The sequence below is a fragment of the Pteronotus mesoamericanus genome, unplaced genomic scaffold (genome assembly GCF_021234165.1).
Source record: "Pteronotus mesoamericanus isolate MK-2021 breed Mesoamerican mustached bat unplaced genomic scaffold, CSHL_Meso_final contig_32, whole genome shotgun sequence".
In the NCBI taxonomy this organism is placed as follows: domain Eukaryota; kingdom Metazoa; phylum Chordata; class Mammalia; order Chiroptera; family Mormoopidae; genus Pteronotus; species Pteronotus mesoamericanus.
In genome coordinates, this window is record NW_026555134.1 from 9,624,565 (window position 1) to 9,643,988 (window position 19,424).

The following is a 19,424-nucleotide window of genomic DNA, read 5'->3' on the forward strand; positions in this document are numbered from 1 at the left end:
TTATCTTTTAAGCATTGGGTGGGGGGGAGTCCCTGGTTTAAAACGGGAATAACATGATAACATTGTCTTTAAAAAATATAAATCCAAGGGACAGAGGGTAGGTGGATTATAATGATATTCACCAGAATCACGTTATTAAAATAAAGGGCTTCACAAATCTTCAGGTGTCATCTGATCTGGGGACTACACTTTTGAGAACCATTGGATTAAAGAACATAGGGTTTAGTGGGTAGATTACTAAATAATGGAGATACTAAAGAACATGCATCATAAAAGGAACAATAGAAATGGAGAGGAGACAGGTGACTAGGTGATCGGTTACTAAGGTATAATTGGCCTGATTGAATACCTAAGAAGATTTCCCTTAATTTTAGATTAGGTGATTACATAATGTTGATGCTGTTAACCAAAATAGAGACTCTAAGAGGTGCAGAAAGTTTCCTTGTTTGTTTATTTTTGAGACATTGAGGTTAAGGTGTGTGTGGAGAAAACCAAAAATGTAGTACATGGATTTGGAACCGAGCAAAATTCTTGGAAGAATGTAAAGCACATTAACACTGTGTTTACAAATGTAAGCCACACACTTCTGGAAACAGTCTTCTTAACACAAAGTCAAATAATGGCTTTTTTATTATAAATGTCATCAAATCCAGAGCAGTTGTGAGGTATTGATCATTTTGTAATTTAAAAATTTAGCATTTAAGAAAGAGTATCAGAAAAGCATTTGTATTATATAGAAATCAGTAAATGAATACAAACTTAGTTCCATTTCGTATACTTAAGTAATTAGAATATTAATCAATTCAACTATCAATGCTTGTCTTCATGTAACATTTCTAAACCCGAGTCAACACATACATTTTTGAGATTGGTTCTGGTTGGTGTAAGAAAAAGAAATACAGTGTTTTATTTTTAATTTTCATTTTCTGATAAAGGGAATAGATAAATAAAAACCAAAAGGGGAAGAAAAAATAAGATGTCCTCAATTTTTTTTAGTGGTTGCTGCTATACTTACAATTTCATTTTTATAATATATTTTACATTAGAAAGAACCTGGAGGGATTGAGCAGAAAAGAGAGAGAAGGAAAGAGAGAAAGAGAGAAGACAGAGGGATATGGACAACAGTGTGGTGATTGCTGGTAGAAGTGGGGGCGGAGGGAAGTAGAGGAAGGTAAGGGAGGATAAATCGTGATGGAAGGAGACTTGACTTGGAGTGGAGAACACATACTACAGTATACAAGTGATGTGTAGTGGAATTGTGCACCTGAAATCTACGATTTTGTTAATCAGTGTCACCCCAATAAATTCAATGAAAAGGAAAAAGAAGCAACCATGAATTTTAGAGAAGAAATACTTACATATGTAGTCTTTGATTAGATTTTGTTATATAACATTTAATACAGTTGTATAATCAAATGACCATCTTCTTATGCTCTGAAGTTTTTCCACAGCCATACATAATGATTTAGGCAAGATAGAGAACATGGGCATAAAGAACTAGGAACCAGGCAAAAGTCAAAAGGATGTACAAAACAATAGTTAGAATGGGAGTCTGGGAAACATAAGCAGAAAACTGGGAAAATAGAGAACTTGGGAAACTCACATTCTGGCTGATATCCCAGATTAATGATATTAGACTTTGAAAGGCATGTTACCTACAAATAATGGGAAAAAGAGAAAGAGGGAGAACTTGATGTTGGTGGTTTAGATGCAGCAAGAAAGAAAGAAAGAAATGAAAAATAAACAATGAGACTTCTTAGACAGGGAAGTCAAACAACCTGGAAAATTTAGGGGTGCCACAGTAAAGATTAAGAGAGAGAGAGAATGGAAAAATATGGAAAAATATATTGTCTTTCAATTTAGGGAGACCAAAGTAAGCAATGAAGTCTATTGGAATCTTATTGAAAATGAAAATTTCCAAATAATACTTTATCTCTCAGGCAATGCTACTCACTTTTTTTCTTATCACACAGTTGCCATATAATTTATTGTCATTTAATTTCATTCTTGTAAAAAGTGATTTTTGTCCTTTTGCTTCTTACTACATGATCTCTCTGCAGTTCAAGGGATAAGCGCAATTTGTTGAGGGAAAGCTATTGGTATTTCAAAATCCTTACAAAATTTCATCTCAGAGGGCTGCGAGTATAACTGCGAGAGGCACACGTAATTGTAGGGTGGCTATGGCTGTATGGAGGGGTAAGCTAAGGCGGTGATTATATCCCGCAAAAGAAAAGACATTCTCATCATCTCTTTAACCCTCCCAGAAGTGTGACATTAAGAATAAACAAATAAAAAACAAACAAAAACAGCAATCAGACAAAACCAGGTAACACCCTCTTCAAAATAAACAGACCTAAAATATTTTTTAATCTGAGGCTCCCTCCAGAGCAGGAAGCTCTTTCCCAGGCCGTTGTGCTGCTGTTCTTCCCGCTGACCTCGGTTGCCCATCTCTCCACATATGAAGGGAACAGTCTAGAGCTTCGTTTAAATGCTACTAGCCCCTAGAACCTTTTGTGGGTAGTTGCTAAAACCTAAAGGTGAATAATGCTGAGAAGGAATTACCAGCAACATTTCATTATGAACCTTCATTTTTGTGATCATCTCTTGATCCAGTCAATGTATCATACAAATACGGCAGAAACAGAATCTGCGATGCCTAAGTAAAAAAAAAAGAAAGAAATTATTAGAACACGTCTATTTCCTCTTTATATGCCCCATACATAACAAATAAAAACAATTCTAATTTGGGTTCAGGAAAAGTTAGCATCTACCAAGAAAATAATTTAACAGTTATAGCTCTCAATATAAACATGGCAACCTAAAAAGCAGATATCAGAAGAGATGACTAATGCTTTTGTTTCAAGAAACTACAGTATAACCCAAAATGACTTATTAACTGAGGTGATAATTTATAAAACTATTTTTGTGATAAAGTAATTTATAAAACTATTTTTGTCAATTGGCTAAAGTGAAAATTATTACTATAAAAGTGATCTGAGTATGTTGGAGGCATACTATGGAAGGGTCAGGTTTTCAATTTTAATATATTCCAAGTGTCTTTCTTGATATTTAGCTTGAAGTTTTCAACATAAATTCATGACTCACCGCAAATATTCCCTCCCATTTTGACATGGGCATAGCCATTCACTCCCCATGAACTTCCCCATGAGTTCCGCACAATCCAATATGGAGTACTTCCTACAAAACAAAAACGGTAACAAACATGAAATACTCATATTTGTGTGAATGCATGTTTATTTAAAGTTTATTTCTTGATCAGTGTAGTAACTTTGAGAGAATGATTAAAACTGTAATGGAATGCTAACTTAAGCTAGCTAAGTAAACTTGAGCTGTAGTGAGTGTCAACACTCCAATTAATGGAAAAATATGTTTGAATTCATTTCACTTAATACAGGGCCTACATAAAATGAAAACACACACACATATTTACAGGGAATTAAAAAAAGGGAAAAAAATAAGTGATAAAATAATAGGCATTTCTGTTTTGCCAAAAATTATCCTAAATACCCCAGGTGGAAAATGTACCTTATTTAAATCAATAATTATCATCATTTAAACAAATTATCCACCAAAATTGATAGGTAGAAACACAATGGGGTCATTTATACCTGAAAGTCTTTTGAAAAGTTGTAAAGGTACTATGAGGACTTAGATATAACCACATCAAATTTTAACTTTTTAAAAGGTGGCAATCATTTATCGATCACCCTAAGCTAGAAAGCAATCAATCAAGTCTTATCAGCACTTACCTGTTTTATCAAACCCAGTTATGATCACTGCATGATTTGCTTCACCACTGGAGCAATGATGCTGTATTATCCCTCCCAGATAATCTTGCCAGCTGACTGCATCTACTATCCCTACCAAAGGACCAAAGGAAAGAAGAGCTTTTGCCATGTTGTCTTCTTGACCACTACCAAAAGAGAAAATATTTGTTTAAGGAGTTTAATTTTTAAGGTACAAATATTTTATTTTTATTCTTTTAAAATTATTTATTTATTTTTAGAGAGAGGGGGATGGAGGGATAAAGAGACGGAGAGAAAGATCAATGCGCGGTTGCTTCTCAAGTGCCCTTCACTGGGGACCTGGCCTGCAATGCAGGCATGTGCCCTAACTGGGAATTGAACTGGCAACCCTTTTGTCTGCAGGCCAGTGCCCAATCCACTAAGCCACACTAGCCAGGGCTAAGGTAAGAATATTTTATAAAAATGATCTCTTTAATCTTTTTATAAATACAAGTAGGTTTGGTTGCAATTACAGATGATTTAAACAATGGAGGCTAAAGGAAGCCTGGAATATTGGCAGTCCAGGACTATGTGGGGCTACAGGATATCACGAAGCCAGTCTCTTTTTATATTATTATTCTGCCACGTGATGTGGCCATTCTCAGGGTGAGTTAATAGTCCAAGAGAGCTGCAAAGGCTCCAGACATTTAACACATATTTCACACAGCAGGAAGTAGAAAGGAGAGGTTGAGAAGAATTCCCAGAAATAACACACACATTCTGCATATATCTGCATGGATCTCACTGGCTAGAACTCAGTCATATGGCTAAGTCTAACTTCAAGGTAGATGGTGAATGAAGTTTTGCAACTGGCTAGCAATGTATCCAGCTATAATATAATGATTCTTCTAATAAGGAAGGTAGAAAGACAGGATGCGTAGAAATATCTCTGCCATACCATGTGAAAATCAAGAGACCGATCAACTTTTGTTAGTGAATGTCAAATACAGAAATTATAGAGAAAGGTTACCCCAAAGTAGCAAATATCACTATATGACAGAAGAACTGTATAAGACGCCAAGGGCCTCGTACTATATTGTGAAGACTGCAAAGACGCAGTTACTGTTTCTACATATGGACATCTAACGATAAATCTTATGTTACACAACATTCAGCCTTCACTGATTTTGAAAGTATGTTAGTAAACTATTATTTACATTTTTAAAGATCAGCTTTGGGGGTGAAGGGCACTATAACCAAGTTACTGATATTTTGGGCCACAAAGATAGCATTTGGTAGATTATTGCTGCAACAAGACATGGGTAGATTAATGGCTTGAAAGAGTATATAATTCTTCATCGTGTCCAATTAGACATCAGTTCCTATCAAGGGAATATTTTCCACACCCATGAAGGAAAACAATGAATTAATTAAAGAAAGGTCTTCTTGCACAGTCTATCACAGTTAGTTTAGCATTGTATTACCAGTTTAATGTTCACAGACACAGACATTTTTTAGGGACCTCTTTCTGTTTAATCAAAGGGTTGAAGAAATCCCATTTCAGACACAATGCCAGTGACCTTTGCATATGCTCTCTCTAACTCAGACTAATGCCTCTTAGTCTTTCATTTCTTCCTAACTTTCTCAGTTAATTATCCATGAGAAGGGATTCCCTGAATCTTTTTCTAATAACATCTTGAAAATTGTGCCTTCTTGTACACACACTTCACTTATACTCTCAAGGAACTGAGAGCTTACACAGGCACACTTTCTCATTTTAGAAAGTGTGTTGCTTTTATCAAATGAGATGCTGACCACTGTACTCACTGACCCTGCGCATATTATTACTGGTCCAGTGTAGCCTGCTGTTTGTAGAATTGAAACTTTCTGGTGTATGGTTCCTACAGTCACCCCGAGAGTCCTTTGTTGGGCAAAGGAGCTGTGTTGACAATCTGCCAGTCCTTTGACACACTTATGCTTATTTAGAGGGGTTCTATTTTGTTCAAGGGTCCAATTTCACTCTTGATTCCCTTCACATCCCATGGGTAGACATCATCTGGATGAAGAGATCCTGTTTATATTCGGTACCAGTAACTCAGAGGGCAGTCGGTCATCTCATCCAAATTTAATTTCTTTGTTCTCTGTTTCAAAAGACCGTGCAAAGCTCCCTCCATATTTAAAAACAAAGAAGACAATAATGCCAGGTTTGGGTTGAGTATTTTTCTGTTTTTATCATTTCTGATCACCTATTTTTCACTACATTGAATGGTCACAATGGTCTCTTGCTGGCTTTGACATTTTCATATAATTTGAAAGCATTTTTTAATGATTGTTTTCCCCTGAACCTGTCCAGAGTCAACTTGCCCTTCAAGTTCTGACACAAAACGTCTTCCTCAGCCTTTTCTAATCTATCCCTCACTCCCCTGCGTTAATACAGGGTGTGCTACAGGATCTATCTCTGGTAATACATTCCTCCTTGTTTCTGATGTGGAAGTTTCAGTTTATGCCTTTCTTAGAGTTGACAGCTTGAAATGCAGGGAATGCAGAGGGTGTTCAAAAACTGATTCCTGGTAAGTATACTGCTTGATATTCACTACAGCTTCTCTACAAGGCCGTTTTCCATTGATTCAACAGGAGGATTAAAATATACTAATGGTAATGATGACACCTAGAGTTGGTAAGAGGAAGGCAGTAAATATAAATTATACCTTTAACTGGATTTACTGTGTTAATTTAAACTTTATATTTTTATTATAATGACACATTGACACCCAAGCAGATCATATTTAAGGTCCAATATCCCTAGCACTCCATGGTGATTGACAATCAGTCTCTCTGGTAGGAAGTAAGTTTGAAAACAATTAGAAATATGCAGTGAAGCTTTCAATCAAGTTATTAATTCTGAATAGTCAATAGATCATAAATGAAAAAATAGGAAGAAAACCACAGTAAAAGGAGATATTTACCTGAAGTCATGGGCAGAATAGCCTTTGATTGAAAATCCAGAATGTGAGCCAGAAAAGTAATGGCACAGGCCATTCTGTGCTTTAAATGGGTATTCTGAATCTCTCACCAGTTTTACTTGCGTCTAAAAAGAAAATAATCACCCAAAGTGTTCTCTGTCATGCAGTTGTTTTAAAAGTCAAACAGAACTTTCTGCAATGTGTCAAAATAAAATTCAACTTGGTTACAACTTCATCATGTGGGTATTCACTGGGTAATTATAAGATCTTAAATTCAATTTGTAGGTATTTGTTATGGACATTCTAGCAATTAGAGTCATTATCTTTCTTTTTATCTTATTCTTGTTTTTCCTGTAACCCCCTTCTTTGGAACCTCTATCATTCTGAAAATAAAGTCTTGTCACCTTTCTTCAGAGATTAAAACAGGGCAATCCACCTTCTCCTTCAGGGCTTCTGGTTCTATGTTAGCATTTCTTTGAGACTCATTCAGCATATAACCATTGTGCACAGGTAATGGTTAAGTCAAGCACTTTTCCTATGCTCTTCTCTCTGTGCCTTGCATCTGGCATATGTCACTTATTTTATAGTTATCTATATACACTCTTCCTTTCCTGAATGTTGGGCTTATGAACGGGAGAGGACACAATTCATTGTTGCCCATAATATAGAGCAGCTTTTGGCATTTAGGGACTCAAGTACAGCAAATCATTAAGGGAAGGATATTTGAGTTTGGAGAACTAGCTTGACAACCTTTTAGAAAATGTAATAGCATCCTCATTGGCTGGTGTCACACAACTGATGCTAGATCTAGGACAATGTTAGAAAGTATCCTAAGAACACTAAGGGACACTGTGGTATAGTGGATAAAGATGTCCAATGGGAAGCAGAGGACTTAAAGTGCAATTCTGGCTCAGCCACTGATCTGGCAATATAATTTCACATCTTCATCTATATAAAGAGTTACTAAATTAGCTGACTTATAATGTCCTTTTTAACCCTAATCTTCAGAAATTCTATAGAAATCGATAATCATATGCTCTCTCCTTTCTGGGTCACTATTTGACATGTACCTGCAAAATAAGTCATTAACCTATTAATAAATGTTCAAAAGTAAACATAAATAATTTTGGGAAAACAGATCTCACATAAGATTTTCTCCCTTTTGATGTCGATGGCTGATTTGCCTAGAAGTAATTCATTTTAAAATTTGATTAATATAAGCTTTGTTCATCTAAATTTCAAAACTTAAAAACATTATTAGTAAATGAGAGTAAAATTGTTTGAATTAGGAACACATTAAATAAGCAAAGGAGGAAACAAAGAATTTAAAGGGCTGAGAAACTAGTCACCGTATTTAGCCAGTTCAAAGCACTGACAGTAGATCCTCCATTGCAGCCATAGTTATTATATGAACAATCAAGGACCTGCTGCACACTCAGGTCTTCCAAAGGCTTCCCTTTTATTGCATATGCTGATTCCACTGCACCTACCACGCTGAAGGCCCAGCATCCTCCACACTGTTTTAAAATAGAAACAAAACAGTATTTTTTATCAAACACCGTTAAAACCAAGTTTGCCAACATTTTTCAGGATCACAAGTTGTCAAAACAAGTGAGCAGAATTTGGAGGCCTAGAAAAATATAAATGCCCATCCTTTTGATCTCCAAATTGAAAAAAAGAAAGGGAAACCTAAATTCTATTTTAAGTATCAAAATCCAATAATTAGTTAAAGGTAAATTGGCATATCATTATTGCAAAGTAGATAATGCAAGATAAAAGAAAATTTTAGGGATCTGAGAAAACAGACGGATAGTATTTTTAAAGACTAGTCAGTTCATTAAACAGGTGATGTCTGTTTCTATGACGTGTACCAGTTCCCACCCCATTCTCCAGTTCCTCATTTCTGCAGACTCTACACTTCTGTGTCATCCACCATCTACCCACTAAGGGAGGTGATAAGGCGAGGTGGAGTGAGGAGGCATGTCATATATGTTGCCCTCATTATTTGATGGATACAGGAGCTGAATAAGTTAGTTTTTAAACTATCAAGATGCTGGCTTGTGCATATTGTAAATGCACATTAAATGTCTTAATGATAGAAACCCATATTAGTCATTCCTCATTCAAATGTTGGCTGGCAATCTTCCTGATTCTGGATCTATTCACTTGCTTTTGTTGGACAAACTAGAACAAAGGCGTAAAAGGGTAGGTCCTGAAACAAAGGGAGGAGATGCAGCAAATGGAATCAAGGATCATGCACAAGAAAGACAGAACCACAGAAAAGGCAGAGGTGAGAGTAGGATTTCAAACTGAGTAGAACTGACCTAATCATAGGACCACGTGCTGCAGAGTTAGGCAAAGGAAGAAAGAACAACTTGTTGTCTTCATGGAGTGAAGACCTGAACAACTTTATGGATTTGAATGGCCTTTTATGTCTAGATCTCCAGTGCCTACTGCGTAGTAAAATATTCACTGAGGGACTAGACTATAGGATCTTCACCCACTGAGAAATGTGAATATAGGTTGCTGACACCATGTCTACAGCGAGCTCTAGTTAAGCTACCTTTGGCTTCCCTAGGAGGGCAGTGCTTGCTCAGAAATCTCTCTTCAATATACTCCTTTAATTAAAGATTCCTAATTTAAATGTCCCCTTTAATACAATGTAGACAGTCCTAGGAGGATTAGATTTCAGATCATTTCACACTTGATTATGAACCCAATAACAAAGCACATGATTTGGTGCTAAAAATCTAATTCACAGCAGTAAGTATAGGACCTGGGAAATAAAAAGGATTACCCTGAATCAATGATGACTGAGAAACTGCAGGGTCCAGAATACTTGCCATACTGCCAGATGGGTACTAGATTTATCAGGGTGAACACTTGGTAAGTTATATAAATGTCTAATCACTATGTTGTACACCTGAAAGTAGCATGATACTGTATGTCAACTGTAATTGAAAAGAAATTAAAAGGGGAGGTTGAATGGCCTGTTGCAGTTTCCACTGAAGATAAATTGAGATTATAGTCACATGATTAGGGGACTGACCTTCTCTGGTCAGCTGACATTTCCTGTGCTGAAACTTTTACTGTCCTCTTATCTTTTTTTAAGTGGGTCACTAAGTGTGACACATTTTTAAATGTTGTACTCTACACCTCATTTTCCCCATAATCCCTTTCAATTTTTCTGCATGGGTTTTGCACAGGTGGTGATTTTTAAGAATGTGTGTATATATCACATTAAAGAAAAAGGACTCCATTCCTGAGGGTCACAGATAGAAAGTGTCTGACCCTTTAGTGGGTATGGTTTGCGTTGGAGCTAAGGGATGAGGCCTGAGAACCCATGGGACCAGATTACACTGTCACTAAGGGTATCTGGTATTGTGTTATTTTTTTCAGTGCCGTTTCCCTTTTAGTATCAGGTTTACCTTCTCCAGCATCGGCTATTCTACAGAAGCTTTGGTAACTGTCACACAGCTACTGGGAAGCACCTCTGAGCCAGTGTGCTGGTGGCAATGGTAGTTAGTGAGAGAACACAGCAAAGGTGGTTTATCTTGGAATAACAGTTGGGCTTTGACTTCTGCCTCCCATTCCCCTAGAGTCTTGACTTACTGCCATTTTTTGAATGATTGAGGTGTGATTTTTACCTAGAGAAGTGATGAGTTCCATTACAGGTTTGATGGAACTGGACCTCAAAGGTGACTTCCCATGCTACGATGATTAAAAAAGAAAAAAACCCTAAAACTTACCGCCTGCTGGTTTTTCACTAGTGTTACAACATGCTTGTCTCTCCAGTCAAATCTTAATGGCAAAGACAAGTTGGAGATGGACTCTGAGACTTCTGCTGAGTATTTTTGAAATGTGACAGCTTTGCTCCTTAAATAAATAGCTGAGTAGAACCATGAAATGGAAAGATAACAATATTAGATTATAGGAAGGACTTCTTAAGGTTCTTTCTAGGGGAACTTTTCAAACAGAAACAGTAGCTTTCAAGCAGAGGCTGCCATTGGAGATTTTTCTATGTGCTTTTCCATAGCATCAAATGCAAAGCTATACCTGAAAGCTATAAAAGATGAGAATTCTTACAATAGAGCTGGAACTGCCACATAAAATGACTTGTTTGAAAGAACAGGTCAACAATAATAACGAGTATAATTAGTATCATTTGTTTTATCATAACCCATGGAACCATGGGTAACTTGAATTTAAAAAGCACTAAAAATTACAGAAGGAATGAGGCATTCATTGTCCCTTACAGTCATACAAAAATGTCTTATATAAATAATATTTAGTTATTAAGCAATAATGAGAAGAGTGGCCACGAATTCATTTTTCTGTCAGCACCTAGTACATGCATAACATTTAGTATTTAATAAATTGTTAACTATTACTTAATTTTCTAGGTTCACAACTCAACAATTCCTTAAAAATTAAGGAAACAAGTTAAAATCAGGGAACCAATCAACTAATAGCACCACTACACCATACCTTTAAACTCTTCAGGAAACAAATATGAAAATTGATTTATTCCATAGACAGCAGAGGAATTTTCACTAGGAAATAAAGAATTCAAATATCGATGTCTATTAAGACTTTCCTAAAAGAAAAAATAATTTTGGGGGGAGGGGATGGTTATTTTTTAATTAATTAATTTTATTTTATTATTTTTATTTTTTTACTTTTTATTTTTAAAGTATATTGTATTGCTATTACAGTTGTCCCATTTTTTCTCCCCTTTATTCCTCTCCACCCCGCACTTCCTCTCCCACCAGCAACCCTCCCTCTCCCCGCTTAGTTCACGTTCCTGTTTCACATACATAAGTTCTTTGGCTTCTCCATTTCCTATATGATTCTTAACCTCCCCCTGTCTATTTTGTACCTACCATTTATGCTTCTTATTCTACCTTTTCCCACATCCTCCCCCATCCCTCTCCCTCCTGATAACCCTCCATGTGATCTCCATTTCTGTGATTCTGTTCCTGTTCTAGTTGTTTCCTAAGTTTGTTTCTGTTTTTAGTTTCAGTTGTTGATAGTTGTGAGTTTGTTGTCATTTTACTGTTCATAGTTTTGTCCTTCTTCTTTTATCTTGGATAAGACCCTTTAACATTCCATATAATAAGGGCTTGGTGATGAACTCTTTTAACTTGACCTTACCTGAGAAGCACTTTATCTGCCCTTCCATTCTAAGCAATAACTTTGCTGGATAGAGTAACCTTGGATATAGGTCCTTGCCTTTCATGACTTTGAATACTTCTTTCCAGAAGTTTCTTTTGAGAAGTTAGCTGAGAGTCCTATGGGAACTCCTTTGTAGGTAATTGTCTCCTTTTCTCTTGCTGTTTTTCAGATTCTCTCCTTATCTTTAATCTTGGGTAACTTAACTATGATGCGCCTTGCTGTGTGCTTCCTTAGGTCTACATTTTGGGGGACTCTCTGAGCTTCCTGGACTTCCTGGAAGTCTATTTCCTTTGCAAGACTGGGGAAGTTCTCCATTATTTGTTCAAATAAGTTTTCAATTCCTTGCTCTCCCTTTTCTCCTCCTGGTACTCCTATGATTCGGATGTTGGAACATTTAAAGTTGTCCTAGAGGTTCCTAAGCCTCTCCTCGTTTTTTTGAATTCTTGTTTATTCATTCTGTTCTGATTGAATGTTTATTTCTTCCTTCTGCTCTCAATTGTTGATTTGAGTCCAAGTTTCCTTCCCTTCACTGTTGGTTCCCTGTATATTTTTCTTTATTTCACTTTGCATAGCTTTCACTTTTTCCTCTTTTTTTGTGACCATACTCAGGCACTTCTGTGAGTATCCAGATTACCAGTGTTTTGAACTGTGCATCTAATAGGTTGGCTATCTCTAAATTGCTTAGTTGTATTTTTTTTTTTTTTTTTGGAGTTTTGATCTGTTCTTTCATTTGGGCCATAGTTCTTTGTCTGGGCCATTGTAAGGGGTGGAGCCTTAGGTATTTGCCAGGGTGAGGCAACACAGGTCGCTGCACTATGACGCTGTCTGTGCGGGAGGGGTCCGAAAGGGACCAATGCCGCTTGCTCGGCTCTCGACTGGCTTTCAGTCACTTCCCCTGCAACCCACAAGCAAATTGGGCCCCTCTGGTGCTGATTCCCAGGTGCATGGGTTTGTGTACATTTTAGGGCCCCATGAGTCTCTCCAGTGGACTCTCCTGTGTAGCTGGAAGTTTTTCCTGCTGCCACAACCCCCACAGATTTTTACAGCCAGAAGTTTCGAGGCTTTCTTTTCCTGCACTGGAGCCCTGGATTGCACTGTCAGTCTGTCTTGCTCCCCAGCTGTTCCTGCAGTTTATACGCATGCAAACATGAGACTGCCTGGTCCGCCAGCTGAATGTGTTCTCTCCACCCTGGCTGCCTGTCTCCACCCCTCCTACTGGTCTGTATGAATGTTTCTTCTTTAACTCCTTGGTTGTCGGACTTCCATACAGTTTGGTTTTCTGGAAGTTCTGTTTGTTTTTTGTTTTTAAATTTGCTGTTGTCCTTCTTTTGGTTGTGTGAGGAGGTAAAGTGTATCTACCGATGCCTCCATCTTAAAAAGGGTAATTTATATCACCTATGTTAACTTTCCAGAGCAATTTGTGTAAATTAACTTGGAGATAGTCTTTAGGTGTGAAAGTTAAAGCTGGATTTATTTCCAGCAGATCACAATAAAAGGATTATATAAGAACATATCATATTTATAAATGTTTTCTATTGGAACTTCTATCTGATTTCAGGTATATTTTTGAGGCTGGGGAAGGTACGTCTAATCTATTTGTAACTTGTCTTCACTAAACACATTGAGAGCACTAGATATGTTGTTTTTTTTAACATAGTGGAAAAAAATAAATTGCAAATAAGCACTAGATACAAGTGGAAATTGTCACCAATAGACACTCATGTGATTAAAATATTATGAATTTGGAAAGTGTGTCTTCTTCATCTTTGTATTTCTCAGCACTAAATAATGAATCATGAGAAAGGGAATGAGTAAAGAATGAATGAATGAATCTGATTCTATTTGAGCTTTAGAGAATCTGTCTCATTTATGGTACAAAGCTTTGTGATAGATGGAATCCTGGAAATAATCCATGAAGAGGGGTTGGTCTGTCTGGAGAGAAAATATGACTATTATTTACAGATTTCTCAGCTTTTGTGGTAATTTTTCTTAGGCTTGTCTTTTATGTGAACATGCCTCAATTTCCTCATACTACAATTGTGTGGCATAAATAAAATATTCAAGGGACCACCATGTGGTACATTTCCAGCTCTATCTCTTCCATATTTGGTTGTGCACTTATCTGTTTACTGTGTGTCTTTGTTTTAAACCCGTAAGCAAAATGCAGCAGACTAGGACACTTTGCCTTTCCTCTCTCCTTCACTCAGAGTAAGAGCTTCACTGTTCTGAGATAGCTCTCCCTGACTCTCTACCCATTTCTTTTCATAGTCATTGATCCTGTGATAAGGGAGAAAAGAAAAAGAAAGAGAAGCTACAGATTGTTTTCACAGTAAAAATAGAAGTATCAGTATACCCAAAAATATTTATTTCCTATTTGCTATAATGGTAGAATATACCATTATACCAAGTCCACCTATCATTTAAATTTTTAAAAGGCCTGATTTCCATTTTGGGAGTGAACTATTCTTTCAAATAACTTTTCTGGTCTACTTCAATTCCTGCTGTTAAGGCCTATTTCATAGAATCATCACCAACTGTGAGTCTATATTGAGCTCCAACTCCTTGTCATATTAATCTGTCATAGAATTGACATAGGAAAGAATCAATTACAATAGCATATGTTCTTAACAGAAGGAACAGAGGATGTAACATGATCAGCTGTAAACATCCCTAAATCCATATAAAGTATTAAAATGAAGGACTTGAACCTTAATTTCATTTATAAAAGAAAAAATGTAAAGGTTTTTACTATTGCTAAGATGAGCACAGTTCTTATGTGCTTTTAATTTACTTCACAGTGGGTTGCCAGATGGAAGGGGGATTGGGAAGCTCAGTGAAAAAAGAGAAGGGATTAAGAATTACAAATTTGCAGCTACAAAATAGTGATGAGGAAGTAAAGTACAGCATAGGTAATATAGTCAATAGTTTTGTAGTAACTATAAACTATATATGGTGTTAGATGGGTGCAGGATTTATTGGGGGATCACTTTATAAGTTATATAAATGTCTAATCATGATGTTGTACACCTGAAACTAATATAATATTGACTTTGAACTGCAACTGAAAATAAAAAATTAGTTAAAAGTTAGAAAGTTTTGAAGAATACACAGGAAACATTAGCAGTTTTGAAAGGTGCAGAAGTTTGAAAAAGAGATGGATTATATACTAAAAATATAGGAGCTCATAAGTCAAAACAGCCTTTAAACAGATTTGGTGAAAAATAATTATCTTTACATGGTTTTTGTTTTCTTTTGTTTTAACTGAATGTGTTTAATTGAATGAGTTACAGTAAGACATACCAGATTCCTGTCTGGAAGGAGATCTAAGGCCAAAGAACTTGACATTATTTTATGATTATAAAACTAGAAAAAACATGTCGTTTTGACATTAATATTTCATTCTAAAGCTATTTCAACCTAATTTATACTTAGACAACTGGTCTCTTCCAGAGTTTTAATGCTGGAGTAAAATCTAACCATAATTACGAAGTGTTTTCAAAATAAACTGAAAAGGAAATGAAACGCTTCCCTTTCTCCAAATCAATCTCCACCAAGTGACTGACTTGGTGACCTTTTAAGGCAGCGCACGAGTCTAAGGAGCCCAGTGCAAGAAAATCATAAACCAGCAAGATTCTTGCAGCTTGCTCAATCAATGCAGGGTCTTTAAAAAATTCTGATTCCCGAAGGAGTTTACCAGCGCCCTCCTTAGGAAGAAAAAAATGCAGGTTTCTTCTGCTTATTTCTGGTTCTGTAACTGAAGTGGGACAGCTTTGGAAGCAGTGAGAACCGCCAAGCGGTTCTGCTAAAAGGGATAGTCTCTTTTAATCAAGAACACTTTAGACATAACTACTGATTACTTGGGGCACGTCATGTAAATCCACAGCGGCAAAAACTTTCATGGAAAATTAAATATTTGCATTAGCAAAGGCACAAGAGAGAGCGAGACACAGCCACATGGGGGAGGCAGGGAGAAGTTCGGGGGTGTAAGCTCAGCTCGAAAACCACAGAGCTGTGGGCTTGGGGACCCCCAGGAGTCGCAGGGCTCAGTGGCCCCTCTCCCACCGCCGGGACTCGGGACAGGACAGGGCGAGAAGAAAACAAACGGGGAGATGCACGCTCGATACCCGGAAGGCGGCCTCCTGTCGCTCGCGGCTCCGTGGTCCAGTCGGGATGAAGGTGGCACCTTGGCCGGCTCCGCGGCCAACGCAGCAGCACCACCAGCAGCAAAGCAGCCAGAGCCAACCGAGCGCCCGCAGCTCCATGGCCCGCGCCGAGACCCGCGAAACCACACCACCTGCGCGGGTTTCCTTTCGGTTCTTCGGCTCCTCCTCCTCTCTGGGTTTGGGGGGCGGAAACAGCGGAGCGGGGTGTGCGGACCTTGGACTGTCACTCCATTAGTCCCCGTTGCTTTGGGCCTGGGAATGCACTTGGCTGCAAACTGCTGAGATCCTTTCTGCTTTCTTGGGGGAAGAAAAATTAGACACATGACCACGTGCTTTTCGGTTTCATCTCCCATCTATTAGAGAAAAGTTTTCTTTATACAGGAACACGAAGATACAAACTACTGAGTGGCCTGTACTTCCAGAATTAAGTCATTTATTTGCCTTCCTTTGATCTCAAATGGAAGGATTCAGGCAGTAGTTGAATTTAACTTTACCTTAATCCTGTTGTTGCCTCTGTGATGGTCCCTCACGTTCAGAAACTAACTCTGAAATAATGTTTATGAATTTATATGGAGACATTGATTCAGCAGGTATTTGTTTAGCAATACGTTAGAAAAAATTACCATTGTGGAAATAGTGCACAACTTCTTAATTTATTATGGCCTTTTGGAAACTCTCGAAATCCATTTCTCCTGTTGCACAGGCGGATAGAGATAGCACCCATTAAATTCGTGGTAAAATTTAAGTAAAGTAATCCACATGAAGGGCTTTTAAAGATGCCTGGCACACTTTAAGTCCTCAGTGTTAGCTATTTATTTTATTTTTAAGGCACCCCCCCCATTTATTGTTACACTGCCTTCCACCTGCTCAGCTTAGCTTATAATATCCCATTTTTATGCTTTCTTCTTTTTATTTTTTTTCAAACATTTTCATTTCATAGTAACCCAGTTCTAGAGAATGGACCACAGAAGGGACAAAAGTAATGTTCAAGTCAGTTAATCCTAATATCCTAATATGGCAGCATCTCATGTTAAGGATTTTCTAGAGGGAGGGGCAAAAACCCTTCTTTGGTGACTTCAAATGTCCACCATCACAGGTCCTAGATGACTCTTGGAACAGTTCAGCTGTTTCTCAAATTTAAAGTGCACAGACACCTAAAACTATTACAAAATAATACCGAGTGTCAACTGTAATTAAGATATAAAAATTTTTAAAAAGTAATTGACATAAAAAATAAGTGTACAGGAAATGCAAATTCTGATCCAATGGTTCTGCTTTTCTAACAAGCTCTGGGGCTGTCTCTGCCGCTTGGGGGCACAGGCCACACTTAGAGCAGCAAGCAGCACTCTGCGGCTACTGTTTCTCCAGTTTTCTTCATGCAGGCAGAACTAGGAAGAGAGCTGGGATAACTAAACTACCTCAAAGAAAATTCTGTATGCCTTTCTGGTCATTCCATCTCTGCTTATTTCCTTGAAAAGAAAGAAGTCGGTGCTCAATATTACCGGGCCTCAGGATCAGCTACATAATTTGCATGCCCCATGTAAAATGAAAATGGAGGCCCCTTCTTCATGTATTATTAACAATTTCAAGACAGGAACAGTAGGGCATTCAACCAAGAAGCATAGGGTCTTGTGTGGCTGAACAGCCTACACACCCATGAAGGCAGCTCTACCAGGTCTTTCTATAATAACCTTTTCTATACAATGCTTCTGGAAGTCTTCAGAATTGATGCCCTGACCCTCGTAAACATTTTAGAACCACCATCTGATTTATGTCTTTAGTTTTTACCTAGGTATAGTGAGTCATGCTATTCTCTGATACAAAGTTGGTAATAAAATTAAAATACATCTGTTCTGGGAATTAAGAGTACAGACTTGGAAGCTTTTTTATATGCACGTTTGATGAGATATACTGATCTTGGAATATATGGTGGTAAAGATTTCATTCAGACAGTAAGTTCAAAGATCAGTGTTGATGTCAACCTCACTAGTGCTTCTGCCCCTAGCCCTTACATGTGAACCACTCAAGCCAATACTTTTTTATTTTTTTAACAGAGGTTTGATTCAGATCACAACTACTGTTTATCAACAACCTACTGAGTCAGAAAATTTAATCATAGGCAGTCGTCCTTATGTATAAATGGTAATGTAAAAAAATTACAATAAAATTGCTTCCTAAACTCACGTGAACAAATATTTACTGAGCACCTATTATGTGCCAGGTATTCTATGTAATGAGGATGCATCAGTGCATAAATGACTAAAGAGACAAAATTTTCACCCTCATTGAACAGGCATGCAGTGAGAAAGGATGTGCAGAAAAATTAGGAAAAGTGTTATGCGGCAATAAAATGGAATAGGGCGAGTCAGGAGTGTGAAGGGCTGGGGCCGTGATTTTAAGTGAGGTGTTTAGGGTAGACCTCCCTGAGAAGGAGACAGCTGAGGAAAGACTTGAAGGAGGTGAGAGTGAGATATTCTGATATTTGGGGAAAAGAAACTAAGACAGAAGGAATAGTCAGTGCAAAGGCCTTGGGGTGAAAGTAAGCCGGCCATGTTCCAGAAATATAAAAGAAGTCAGTGTGGATGAGGGGAGAGGATGAGAGGGAGAGAAGAAGATGAGATAAATAGGAAGCACACAGATTATAGAGGTCTTTGTGGCTTAATGGGGAATCAAAATTATTTATTATATAGGTTTTTAAAGTTTGAAAACATTTTTATCTTGAAAGTGAAGGTGACAAGTATCTGCTAATTTTCAGAATAAACACAGTAAATTGCATCTATAAGGGAAGTGTAACTTTTTTCATTAAATTTGCAAAATACCACACTCCTGTATTAATTCTGTTTTAGTGATCTATTGCTGCATCACAAATAACCCCTATACTGAGTAGCTTCACAATACTAACATTTATTACCTCACACAGTTATGGTGGAGCAGGTTGGGAACAACCTAGCTGGATGGTTCTGGCTCAGGCTCTGTCCTGAGGGTGCAGACAAGCTGCTACAACAGCTGTAGTCACCTGAAGGTATCGCAGGGTTAGAGGGTTTGATTTCAAGCTCACATGGCTGTTGGCAGGAGTCTTTGGTTCTTCTCAGGCTATTGGACAAGGGCCTCAGATTCTTACCACCTGGGTTCCCCAGAGACCTGCTGTTCCATGACAACCGTCTTGCCCGAGAAGGAGAGCTTAGGAAAACAGAGAATGGGTAAGGGGATGACTAAGATGGAAGCATCAGAGTCTTCGACAACCTGATCTTGAAAGAGACCATCCCTTCTGCCCGTGGTTGCACAGACCCAGCCCGGCACAATGTGGGAGGTGGGGATTACCCAGCATGTGAATAACAGGAAGTGGGGTTTCTTGGGTGCCATCTGGGAAGCCAGCC

At 37.8% G+C, this 19,424-nt stretch overlaps 1 protein-coding gene across 1 annotated transcript; it reads right to left on the minus strand.

Moving 5' to 3' along the window:
* Positions 1 to 132: 132 nt before the first annotated feature.
* On the minus strand, positions 133 to 16,204 carry CTSO (cathepsin O). Its single transcript, XM_054576080.1, has 8 exons — positions 16,009 to 16,204; positions 11,198 to 11,306; positions 10,459 to 10,598; positions 8,059 to 8,226; positions 6,713 to 6,834; positions 3,771 to 3,934; positions 3,106 to 3,198; positions 133 to 2,656 (listed from the first exon to the last, which is right to left on the minus strand). The coding sequence occupies exons 1-8, from the start codon at positions 16,144 to 16,146 to the stop codon at positions 2,622 to 2,624; spliced, it is 969 nt and encodes a 322-aa protein (XP_054432055.1). The 5' UTR covers positions 16,147 to 16,204; the 3' UTR covers positions 133 to 2,621.
* Positions 16,205 to 19,424: the final 3,220 nt, after the last annotated feature.